This window comes from Falco cherrug, chromosome 13, assembly GCF_023634085.1.
Source record: "Falco cherrug isolate bFalChe1 chromosome 13, bFalChe1.pri, whole genome shotgun sequence".
NCBI lineage: Eukaryota > Metazoa > Chordata > Aves > Falconiformes > Falconidae > Falco > Falco cherrug.
Window position 1 is genome coordinate 15,385,832 of NC_073709.1, and position 13,271 is coordinate 15,399,102.

At 47.6% G+C, this 13,271-nt stretch overlaps 1 protein-coding gene across 2 annotated transcripts in view; it reads right to left on the reverse strand.

Annotated features, from left to right (window-relative positions):
• MDGA1 (MAM domain containing glycosylphosphatidylinositol anchor 1) overlaps positions 1-13,271 on the reverse strand; it is a 154,924-nt gene that overhangs the window by 106,506 nt on the left and 35,147 nt on the right. For both annotated transcript variants that reach the window (XM_055726118.1, XM_055726117.1), the window contains exon 2: positions 356-495. In XM_055726118.1, the coding sequence (XP_055582093.1) occupies positions 356-495 (140 nt within the window). The remainder of the gene's footprint in view (positions 1-355; positions 496-13,271) is intronic.

A 13,271-nucleotide genomic window follows, 5' to 3' on the forward strand; every position in this document is an offset into this window, starting at 1 on the left:
AAGCATCCTCTAGCCTGTTCAGGCTGTTCCTGCTTTGTAGTAAGAGGGTTAAAGATTTGAGGGTGATTTGTGTAATGGATTCAGTTTGGGCTTTCAGTTTTTTGGGGGACTTCACATACCGAAGACCACTAGAAGGTCTGTGTAGGCTCCTGCAAAGATTTGTGGACTGCTTTCCATGAAAGCAAGGATAGATGCTTCACAGCTTACCAAGCTAGCACTTGCACTATGGGCACCCCTACCTGACTCCAGCATGTAGGAGAAAGCTGGGCACCCTGCTGCCTACAATTCTCCTCTACATCGAGACTACAAAGACTACCATGGGGAGCATGGATGACAGGCAAAACCAAAAGCTCACCTGTGGCCGGGGGTGTCCTGTGACCAGACACTGCAGGACCAGCGTGTCCCCCTCCCGAATTGTGTAAACGCGTTCACTGATGTTGTCCTCCTTCACCACACACGCCTGCCCAGCATGGATGATTTGGGCCTGAGCAGGAGCTGCAGAGAGGAAAGAAGAGGTAAAGAGGGAAACAAGCAGCACAGCCCCTTACGGTCACTGCCCAGGGTGGTGCTCCCACAGCAGGGTGGAAGAGCCACCTCTTCAGCCGCAGAAGGGAAGGGCTGGACAGTGCTGGGTATGAGACACAAAGGTCTCAGGAGGTAGAAAATAGAGCAATTTTCCCCATCCCCCAGGCAGCTGGTATCAACTGCTATTTTAAAACTTTTGGTCCTGTTAGGATGCGCAGCTCTAGGCACTGAAAAGCAGAATATGCAGCTTTCTGAGGGTACCCACCTGCATGGGCTGAGTACCAAAAATTCCCTGTTCTCTTCTCTCCCAGAGAGGCAAGTGGTTAAAGCAAGAACCTGGTCAAATCGCAAGTGCTCTACACCTATCCAATCCAGGCCTGATTACTATGATTTACCTTGCAGGGGGCTGGGATAATTACCAAGCAGAGTCAGAAAGGGCCTTCAAGATCTGTACAGCTTTCCGTGCATGTCCCTAGAGCAGGCACAGCAAGCACTGCAGGAAAAACAAGTCTTTCCCAAATTACACAGCAACCTGTCTCAGCCATGAGCCGCAGGAAACGGCCTCTGCAGGACTTGTAATCTCCAGGGATCTCTCCAGTTAAGGCTCCAAGTGAAGACCAGTTACTGCCAGTCTGGCCAGGACAACAAAAGAACAGTGTAGTGGAAAAATACGTGGAAAGAAAGTTCCCAGAACAAAGTTTAAAAACGTCATGATCCCAAACAGCAGCTTTGTCCCACTGTAGCCCTGATGAGCAGCAGAGAGAGACAAGCTCTCGGAGAACAGGTTTTTATAAAGAAAAAAGCCTCAGCTCTGGAGTTCTGTGCAGAGCCCTCTGCTCCCTACTCCAAAAGTGTTTGTGTGGTCACTGAAGCAGCTGAGATGTACTCAAGGTACCTGCACAGCCCAAGAGGACACCTGTGCTTGTTTGAGTGGAAAAACTTCAGCTGCACTTCAAGGAAGAGAAACCCACAAATGTGTCTAAGAATTAGTGCCTCAGTGACAGTCCCCCAGGATACTTCCCCACCTTACTACAATGCTTCCAGGTGACTGGAGTCACAGCCCGAGCTCCCATTAGTGAAATACAACACAAACAAACAAACCACTGAAGAGATGATCAAGGAAGTCAAAGCAATGAGCCTTGGCGAGCCTTCTGAAACAAGCGTGGATTTTGCACAACCTGTTAAAGCTGAACTGAGCATCCACTTTTTCCTCAAGGTTAGTTGAGCTTCAAAGACCACTTTTTTTTTTTTTTTTCCATTCATTTGGCATAACCAAAATGTTCTATATCTAATCACCTGGGCAAGGGAAGTGCTCAGATTCACGCTGGTTTAACCCACCAGCAGCACAGACCTAGGGCAAGCTGAGCTCCGGCACTGGAGAGGATCTGCCTTTGAGGTCAGTCTTTATAAACTGGTGTCACCACAACGCACTGACCATGCAGCAGTGACACATGGGTGGACATGGGGCTAGTGGTGCCGCCAGAGCTCCACAGCCTTGCCACAGCCGCTCAGCACCCAGGCAGCAGCACTGCACATACAGCAAGCTACCTCTTCTTTTTCCATCTCTTCTGCCTTTCCAGCATGGTGGCACTTTGTTGAAAACATTATTACTATCCAAACCATTGACTAATAGGAGCAACATGTGTATTTGAATAATATGATGTCACAAACCCAGATGAATCCCTCAGCCTCTCCTATCTTCCCCCTCTGCAGGGCTCCCAGGAATGTGCCGGCCATGGCTCGAGCACCACGGAACGCTGAAACCAACTGTCAAACCTTCACTGATATGACTGAGCAGATGAGTGACCTTCCCCTGCCTGGATGGCAGAAGAGTCTTGTTGAATCCAGGAAAAAGCAGAAACCTATAGATGTGCTTATATACATCTGTGTGTTTGTATATACATACATGTATGGATATGCGTACAGATATGTAAATACACTAAGTAAAATAGTGACTTACCAGGAAAAGACATCATGGATGCTTGTCAAGCGAACAGTGGCAGAGGAGTAATTCAGAAGCCTATATAACCTTTGCCAGTATATCTTAATCCAAATGACAGTCTCTGGTGCTGTTTCAGCCCTCAGATCGCTCCTCTGCAGACCTGCCATCACACCTTTAACCACATGTGCACTGCAGAGCATCACCTAAAGTGCCGAGCCCCAGGCTGTGATGCTGAAGAATCCCTGCCCTACGATTAAAAGAGAGACCCTGTCCCTTCCCATCCTGTACCATATCCCCCCCCATCCCTGACCTGTGCTGCCTGTATTTCAGTGGGGTCCTGGCACTCTGCAGCAGCAAAGCTCTGGTAACCCCTCTTCACACTCTCTAGGCTGCATTTGCCAGCTGGTGGCTCTATTCTGCCTTTGCAAAAATGACCTTGCTGCAAAAACTCACATCCAGCAACCCCATGGAGAATCAGAATATTTATCTGCAGCTCTAGTTCCCAGTTAAATGTTTCCTTAGGTTGCACTGCTGTATTCCACATGGTATACATGCAACTCTTTCAACTTCCACTCTTTTCCCTTTGGCCACCCCACTTCCATGTCACCTGGCCCGTGTAACTCTTTCCTGCCACTTGCCTGAAGGCAGTTCCACATGGGGAATTTCCACAGCAAAATCATTAGGTACAGTAATACAAGATTAGAGGGGGTCTGTGCAACTATTCTGGTGCCAAAATACCTTGTGGTAATTTGCTGGTGTCTCTCTGAGTTTGATAGAAACATTTCAACTAATCCTTTTTTGGCACTACAAAGCATTCTATGGCACTAGTCTACAGCAAAATGACAACTCTAGGGATAAACCCTGTGTCCTTCAATAATTTTATCCCCTTCTCCAAAGTTCTCTCTGAACTGTAATGAAGCTTACAAGCAAGGGTGCGCACATCCAGCTTTGTTCATAGGTGTCTTAACTTGTTTGTGTTACCATCACTAAATCTTTCAGCTATATTCATTGGAAAGGAGCATCACTTTAAGTGAATCCCCCACTGCTTAAGCTGTAACATCTCTCTTGCTATTACAGCACCAGGTTCCCAACAGAACAACAACCATTTTTTCATGTCTTAAACGCCACACAAACCCAGATCTCTCAAAAGGGAGCTTAGAAAGCCTGGGGTTGTCTTGGAAAGAAAAGCACTCAGATAGATGGCATAAGAGTCTGAGAAACTTTGCCTTTGGTTACAACTTGACATTAGTGAAGCGGTGGGGGCTGAGCAACAACGCAATCCAGCTCTTATAGGATTGCATTAAATCACAAGATGAGACTCAGGAAGGTCTCTGTTCCAAGCTCAGCCTGCCACAGCACACAGAAGCTGGGAAAGTCACCTCATGCCGTATTACAGATGGGCAGAGAGATTGTGAGGATTAATTGCACTTTTAATGTGCTTGAACAGAAAGAATACATTATTGTTTGACATCATCCCAGGTCTCCTGGAGGATTTCAGCTTGCTGACTGTTTGCACGCTGCCAGCACGACAGGATGGCAGGATCATGCCTGTCAGGGTAAACAGTTTCACAGAAGGCCCCCTTAGGAGGGGAAAGAAAGGCTGGAGCAGGAGGCCAGGTGCTGGAGACGGAGCAGTAATCTCAGCCATTCCCAGCAGTGCTCCACGAAGAACAACTCTTGCACAGATACAACCTGCCCTGTTAAGTCCTGCTGGGGCAGAGTCCCTCTCCTCAGGCTGACAAACCCCAAGGCAGAGGTCCAAGGAAGACCTCTGATGACCTCTACGGGGGAGGAGGGGACGGGTTGTTCCTCACCCTTTTTCCCAACATTTTGAGGGGCAGATGCATCATCGCTTCCATTCCACGTCCAGGTAAGAGATCAGCTTAGGGAAGGCTCCCAATACAAAACCCTCCAGAGAAACGAGGCCAGCCAAATATTGAGTGCCAGATGTTTTACAAGGCAAAAAAATCAGACTCTGAACCTGCAGCTTTAGGTCCTTCCTTGGGAAAGGGCTGGCTTGCAATGCGTTTGGCCTCTGCACTGAGATTTCCTGCTACGCTTTCACTTGATATATTTCACATTAAAACAAAAGGAAATTGGAGTGGGTAAAATAACTTTATTCCCAGTGCAGTGTACTGTACGATGTTATTATTACCATAATCTGGAAAGTTTATGAGACTCTTGGTGCTTAAAGGTTGCTAATATGATTAAAATGCAGAAAAGGAGAGAGAAATGGTCTTTTGGAGAGAACTGAGTAATCCGTATTTGGTTCACAGGTCTAGCCACTCATCTTTTTGAGCCTGAGATCCCATTGCTACAATGGCAATGATGACAACTCCGCTCACAGAGAGGGTGGTGAGTGACAGCTACTGCACGGACACTCCCTCAGTCACAGTCAGCAGGGCTGACACAGGGGCTGCTCACCCCTTTTGCAGCACAGCATCAACTGCACTTCACTGCAGCCTTCCCAGCAGGCTAACACCAGCCATCACTGTTAGACGGCCCCACCACCACCTCTGCCACCTGCACGTGCCCTGCAGATGGTCTCAAGGGTGAAGCCCATTCATCTCCAAAGCTGCTGGCCCAATACCTGCAGCTACACACACAGGGACACTGAATCCACCCCCCTGCGCTACCACGTTCCTGCAGGGTGGGAACAGAGGGAAGCTGCACCTGGAGCCTTCCCTCTTCCTCAGGCTTAAACTACCACCCTGCTTTGCGAGCCGATGCCCTCCCATACATCTGCTGTCATTGTATTTCAGCCTCTTCTGCACATAAGCTAGGCAAAGGAGCCAGGGTCCTTCCCCATCCCTGTCCACAGGCTCCTTAGACTCACCTCGCTCAGTTACATGGGAGCAAGAGGTGGGGGCACCAGCTGCTAATCTGCTGCTTAAGCCTCTCAAGAACCTGCCTGTGTCTTTCCCTCAGCCTTCCAGTCCTGAGCAAGTGGCTTGAAGGGAGTTCCCAGAAATGGGAAAAATACAGTGTTTATGGAGCACATGGTGTCAAACTAGCATTTCATTATGGAAATCCGCAAGTGGCATTCCTTGCTGAACAGCCACTCTCAGTAACCGCCTGCCCACGGGTGGAATTGCCTGCAGCAAGATTAGTTACCGACCCTGCATGGCAAAGCACCCAGGGAGCATCTCATGTCTTCAAGCCACTGCTTTAGTTAGCATTTTACCCCATCTGTTCATGCCATGCACAACTGCTTGAACAGCAGGGGCATGCAGACACAAAGACCTTTGAGGAAGGGGTCATGTCCCCTTAGCAGAGCAGAAAGAGAAGCCAGTACACACGTAAAGGCGGGAGATGTGCTAGTAACACTCAGCAGGAGCAAGGAAGGTCTAGTAGGATGGGAAGGGTCTGCAGAGGCAGCACCCTGACGGTCAAACAAAACTCCCTGCTCATACCCACTCTGGGAGGGGATGGCAGCTGCCTTGTTGTGTGCTCCATCACTATTCAGCTGGTCTCATTGATCGCTCTGCTGTGGATGAAGACCACAGGCTTTGCTGAAACTTTCGACAAAACAAATTAACCAGGCTAGCTCCAGCCCACAATGCAGGGCATGATATTGATGGGCCATTCGAACAGGAAAATTCACTCCAGCTTGAGGACGATTATGGAAATAATAATACACAATCAGTGTCCATTAACACTGTCAGCAGGACTGTGGATCAATAGTGTATTAATGGCTGAAGAAAGACTGCCCGTACTATCGGCAGTTAAGGCCAGCACAACAGCAGAGGGAGCAGAGATGGCAGTGGGTGGGCGTAATCCAGCTCAGGCACTGGACATCTTTGCACAGCCTGCCCAGGGGAACCCCCACCACCCTCACCTTCTGAACATGTTCCCTGGCTGCTTGCTTGGGGGTCTCCTCCCCTGCACTCCAGTCCCTCCCAGCCTCTTTGCCCAGCACAATGGCCAAGGGTGCACAGCCCCTGCAGGGACCTTCCCCAGCTCGAGCTGCCTGGTACAGTTTAGCCTGATTAGGCTCCAACTTCTAAGACAAGGCCAAGGCTAGTCCCATAGCAAGAGGGAGGCAATGCAGAAGCCCCCAGGGATAGCTGAGGAGCAAAGAGCATCCATCGGTTTCCTCCCACTCCTTGGATTTCTCTCTTGGCCAGGCTCTTCCTGTCGACTCTTCCAACACAGCATGCTGCCTGGGCAGCTCTGCGCTACCACAAGGCTGTCCTAAAGCAAAAACCATCAGGTAGACCTCTCTGCATGCTGATCTTAACAGTTACAACCCTGAGCAAGACAGACCTCCACGGAGGTTCTTTTGCTCCCATGCATTAGCGTTCTCTCTGCAGCCCAAACCATGTACTCAAAAAAAAAAAAAAACCAAACACAAAACTGTTTACTATACTCCTGGCCTAAATTTGTGGCAGGGAACATGTTATATTTCAGCAGCAAAATGTCTCTTGACTCCTTTGGTATTTGTACATTGATCATGATTAAAACACAAACATCAATCCACCCACAGAAGAAACACAGCCACTTCCGATATGCAAAGCAACCACGTCTCTAACCCCACACAACACTCCATAGCACTCTCGAGCAAGAAGAGAAGAATATAATTTTCAATTGGAAAGTCACAGAGAAATGACAGAGCTGTGGAAAGTAATCACAGAGCATGAAACTTGGCTACTTAAAATAGCATGGGATTTTTTTTTTTTTTGCTTGGAAGAGACCAAGACTACGTCTTTATATCTCTGCCTGATTGCATCTCCAGAAAGAATTTCCTTTTGCAAAGCTCAGCCAGATGATTTGCATGGTCTTAAAATAACTTTTTGGTTAATCAATGTCATTTCCTTGAAGCACCTCTATAATTTTGTTTCTTTTAGAAAAATGCCAGCAGCAAAATCATGTGAGATGTCATGAATAGTAGGTACACCCCCCAGCGACTGCAACACCTGCTCCTGAGACCTTCGTTCAATTTAAAACTAAAGAGGTGTTGTGTGCTTTACTAAAGTATCAGTCACTAGATCATCACTGACCCCCCCGTCACTCCCCAATCCCCAACTTCACTGCCTGCAGCAGCTCACTAGATTTCTTAGATGTTCCCAAATTTTTCCTGCATAGGTCCACCTAACTGCAGTGTCAAGCAGCAGAGCACAATTTTTACAGTTGTTACACACCCAACATTGTGGTGGCATAAACTTTGTATCACTGCCTAACTCATATGCCTGAGTTGAATTTGTCTAGATGACTCAACGCCAGCAATGGGAAGCCGGTTGTCTTCAAATCTTTAGGAGTTTCAGATATGGTAGCAGTCAGAGCCTGCGCCTCAGCGATACTGTCCTGGAAGCTTCCAGCTTTGGTTAGGTAAGACAAAAAAGCGTGTCTGCCTCGTAATGGCCACAGAAGAGACTTGATTATCTTTCCCAACCAACTCCTCACTGTGCCAGCTTCAGAGCCTGAGCTGTATCTCTAAATCTTGCTGCAAAACCCAATGAGCCACAGAGCCATACTCGGGTGAGGTGATCCTGCCAAGCTGAGTGCTCAAAGCATTGCACTTAAAAAGCCATTTCTTGCCTGGCTGCTACTTAAAGCTCCTAAGCATTTTAGGGGAAAACACAAATGAGGCAAGCAGCTTGGGGGAAAAATCAGGCATCCTCTATTCTAGAGATCACTGACAGACTGACTTGTTTATCAGCTGGTCAAATACCCAGAAATTAAATGGTCCAGCCAGAGAAAAAGAGGTCTACAAAGACAGGAACTCAACTGGACATGGCTTATCCTGCCAATGCACTGCAGGAACAGTCCCCAGAAGACAGGCCAGCACCAGGCTCCTTGGCAGGTTTGATCCCTTGCTTTCTTATGGAAACTCCCACCAGGTCTTCAGTGCCCTGAGTCAATCTCCAGCTGCTCCACGCACCCACCACCCAGTGAAGGGGAATGAACAGTTATGGGCATTCAGAAAGCCTGCTGACCCTCCTGCTTTTTTTGTAAGCCCTCGTGCCCTCAGCTTTCAGTGTGCCCATCACCAGGAGCCTCTGAGCAGCCAGTTCACAGGAGGGCCAAGGCTGGCTCCGACAGAGATGCAAGTCAGCTGCTCCTTATGATCTCATGCTTCTGCTCTCCGTTTTTGCTCCTCTGTCACAGCACACAGGAGCCACTGAAGGTGACATCCCCACTCAACCAGGAAAACTGCCTTTCACAGGCATGCTGCAGCCTGTCAGCACAGGTATCAAAGCCCAACACGTGGCATCCCCAGGATCTGCTGCTAATAACTTTTGCAGGCAAATGGGCTTTGCTCAAATGATCCCAAGGGTTCTACCTCTCTCCTCTTAACCCTGAATTAAAGATCAGCTCATTCCCAAAGTCAGCATTGCTGCTGCTTGTTCCACTTCCCTCTTTATACTTTAAGACACTTTGGTACAATAGTGTCTGTTCAACATAGGTCCATGTGCACAGATGTATAAATCAACATACTTTGAAACTCAGCTGTTTTTTCACTCCTGGACCATTTAACATAGGAGATGAAAGGAGAGCACAACACAGACACTTCATCCCTTCAAAAGAGAGAAAAAAAAACGTCAATTTGTTAATCATCTGTAGACTAGATTAGCAGCAAAGGTGCATGGACTCTAATCAATGAATAACTACATGCTCCTTTTCATATCAAAAGGGGAAAAAAACATCAGGCAGCAGCTGTGGCTCCTGAATCATGAAAAATAAGGAAAGGCAGAGGTAGTGGTGTCAAACTGAGTTCTCTGGCTGGCAGGGCACATGGGTAATGCTCCAGACTTTGCTGGTGAAGACTCCACCAAACTCACAGACACATGCTAAACCCTACCCTGGAAACACAGGAAAAGAGACAGATTCAAGCTCCAACTCCAAGTATATTAAAAACAATAGACCAGAACAAAACCCAAACCAGTTTGCAATCAGAGTACACTAACACAGACTGGGTGAGGAGTACTTTCACGGAACTCCAGCTGGTGCCCTTCAAAATGCTAAACCCTGCGGTCCAAATTCTTCAATGCCAAGGTGGAAACTGGGGCTGGTGAGCAGGAAGATTGGCAGGGAGGACCTGCCAGAGGAGAGGACTTCTCTCTACATGGAGAACCAAAGGGGACGTTGTACGCTCAGGGCTGCTCACCCCAGAAAGTGGGTGCACAGCCATGGGGTTAGCAAAGCAAGGCACTTGGGGCTTTGACTAGCTGGTGCCCCAGCTCTCCTGCAGACCTCCCCCATCCACGTGACCAAAGAAGCTCCATCGTTGTCAGAAGAGCTTTTACAGAGGCACAGAGCTCGGTGCAGATCACAGAGCCCGTCTGAGAAGCTGGGTAAACACTCAGGCACTGATCCATGCTAAATTCTCACCTGTCACAGCTCCACCTCTTCCAGGACTCCAGCCAGCCAGCTCGGAGGGAGCTGGGGATGTGAGGGCAATCACATCACCATGGCAGTGCAAACATTCCCTCCATGCTGGAGAGGAAGGATTTCACAAATGGTCATGTTTACCTGTCGCTATACCCAGCTTCCACAGAAAGCGAAAGGCTATTTCAATTGTGAAATGGAGGGGAAGTAACTGCAGGAGAAGGTGACAAGAGCCACAAGAAAGATACTGACATAAAATTTCCCGAAAAGCCTGTTTTGTTCTCATCGTAGTTAAAAAGAGCTAAAAGTACAAATACTGCCCTTAATTCAAGCATCTAAAATCCAGTTTCACTACTCAGAAGTGGCAGGCAGCAGGGACTTGTCTCTGTCCACAGCTCTGTGAACAGAGGTACCCATCCCACAGGCACCCCAGGTCCCTGGCAGCAAAGTCACCTCCCAGGGGATGAAACCACAGTGGCTGCACGAGATCAGCTCACAGCTCCAAGCCACTTGGTGGGGGACAGACAACCATGGCACAAACCCCAGCACAACCCCTCACTGGCAACCCTGGAAGAGATGCCAAGGACCCAAGGGACAGCTGAGACTTGGCACCCTGCTGCCGGGTGCTTATCTGCTCCCGGCAAGAGCAGGATTAGAGACAGGGGTGATGCTGGTGCTAAAGGGATGCTGCTAGTGATACAGCCTCTCAGTGGAAAGAAGTCTTTGTGCTCAAATGGGTTCTCATATAGGCTCTCACAAAACGCTGATGCTTGTATCCCCCAAGCAGGGCTGGTAGGTGGGGAGATGCTGCTACTGCACACTGCCAGCTGGGGAAGATAAAGAAATGAAATGGCTTGTCCATCATCGGGTGGGAAGCCTGAAGTACAGCCAGGGATCAATCCGTACCTAATTCCAGTCCAGAGCCTTACAATGCAAGGCCAAACTTCAGCCTCCATGGCTGCCTAACACAGCACTAAAAATTCAAATTCACAGGGAGCGGAGAAAGAAAACTTGAGCAACACTGAAGGATTTACTCAAGAAAACCCATTTTCCTCTGGATTTTCTCCCATATCCCTTTTTGCCAACACAAGGAACTGAAAACTACCGCCAGCAAGCAAAACAACCTAGAGAGGGAGAAGCAAATATGACAGCTTCACTCCACCCCAAAGGAAGAGAGAGAACACCGAAAGGGAACGCCAACAAATTGTCAGCAAAGCTGAGGAAACAGGGGCTGTGTGACACCCCTGGAAATCTAGCCAAGTAATATTTTATCTTGACAGCATCCTTTACATCCCTGCAGTGCCTTTGGTGTGCAAAACCCTAGAAAGTCCCTAGCTCTTTCCCTCTTGAGTACCAATAATTACTAACCATAACCTGGCAGACGAGCGAGCAATTCCCTCTGGTTCTGATAAGAGGAGCTGACATCTCTCTAACCCCAGCCACCTCCATTGTTTTATACTCATTGTTTATTGATCCTTTTATGCACATAATGCAAATTGACATTTAATAATTCAGCCAAGTTAATGGTGCTTAAATATTAAAAGGCTTTTCTCTTTTAATTAGCTGTAGCAAAATAGGCAACAAAGGAGTGCTAGACAGATGCCATTTAAAATGCTCTCGTCCAAGTTCCTTGGCATTTTTCTAGGGATGGGAAAGAACAGTTCAAGGGAAATTTTGTACAAGTCTCCCACTCTGGCTAGGAAGGTAACTAACCCATGGAAGCGTTTCCAGAGGCTCTGATTCATAGGGCATATTTATCTCTGTCAGCTTTGTTTTCTCTCCCTTCTGCTCTTCACCTAATAAAGGCAGAGGGGAAGGGAAGAAGGGGCAGAGGACAGAAGAAAAATCCTGCCCTATAAGAAGTGCCACCACTGGCATAACGCAGTGCCGATGCAGATGTGGAAGCCTTCTGATACGTCATAGCAAGACCTGCAACCAGGTGAAAACAGAACTAAAAGGAAGAAGTACACACAGCTAACTGAAGAATTACAAACAGCACAGAAATCTTGCAATTATTCCCTGAGGCAAGTATAACTAATTCAGGAAATCCTGAAAAAAAATAAATCTGGGTATAGTAGGGTAAGGGAACACACATTTATCTCTTCTGTTCATTTTGTCAAGGGTTGAGAATGAGAGGGAAAATACACAGTATTTTTAAACCTCAGATTCATCTCAGCTGGTGCCGATGGCAATAATACATCTTAGTCATAACGTTGCTGGTGCATGGCATCACAATTGCAAAGAGTTGGTATTATTTGGGGTGTTTCAACTACGCATTCCCCCTCTCTTAATTAGTGCTCATTTTAAGTCCTGGATTGGTTTGAGTTTGGGATTATGATCCCCCGCATCTGACCCAGAGCAGAACCACATAGTCACAATAATTAGATATAGTAACTGTTAATAACTTAGTTTAATTACAACCTATTTTCTTCAAATTTAGCCTAGACATAAGATTTCAGTGAATTCTAATTACATGCCACCTTTGAAGAGCCTGTGCTATTGCATTATTAATTCCAAAGACAGAGACTGACAAACACTGAATTCCTTACTGAGGCTATTTTAAAAAGTTTATCTTCATTCAAGCCAATTAATAGACTGACTTGCAAATTCTCTGCGAATTCATTCTTCCAGTGACGACTAAGCACTGTAAATCTGTAAAGGGTAAGCTGCATTTTTTCACACATAACAAAGAGATGAAATTGCCAGTTTACGTGCAAAGTTGAGTTCATCCTTAACAGGCAGAGCTGCTGGTTGTATTTCCATGAAACACTGAAGTCAGCGCTCTGAAGCTGCCAGGCAGGACATCACGACAAAGGGCGTCCCCATGTGCAATGGCACCCAAGGACCTCAGGATGATGGCAGAGGGCAAAGCACCAGTCCATCAGCCCAGAGGTGACTGGAGTGTGCAACACAGCCTTGTTCACAAGCAGCATCCCCCCATGCACACAGGAGAGGGCAGTGGTGCACACACCAGAGTCAGCCCATTATCCTTTTATGACTCATTTTAAGGTGGGGAAATTTGCATGCAGGAACTGCTACTTTATTTCCCCGTGCACGCAAATGCTTGAGGAGGATCTTTCACAGCCCTCTTAGACTCGACGTACCCCCTGCCAGTTGCTTTGGTAGAACATGGGGAACCCCTCCCTGCCTCTGTAAGGCTCAGCACATAGGGAACATTTTCTGTCACTCCGCATCTGCCACATGTTGTTCATGCAGCGAAATATTCTTGACACCCTAACAAACAGTTTGCACTGTTTCTCTTTAATAGATTATCCACCTACTCCTCTCCAGCTGTGCAGCACATCTGGCCACACTGCCTCTCCTGGGCATGCACTCCTCAGCCCAATATTCTGTTTATTGTTGCTCAGGAGAATTAGAAAGTGATGGGGGAGTAAATGCACAGTGGACAAGATGCATGTCCAGGAGTTTTCAGAGGCAATAAAACACAAGCGTGTTTTCAGCCTCTGCAGCGCTG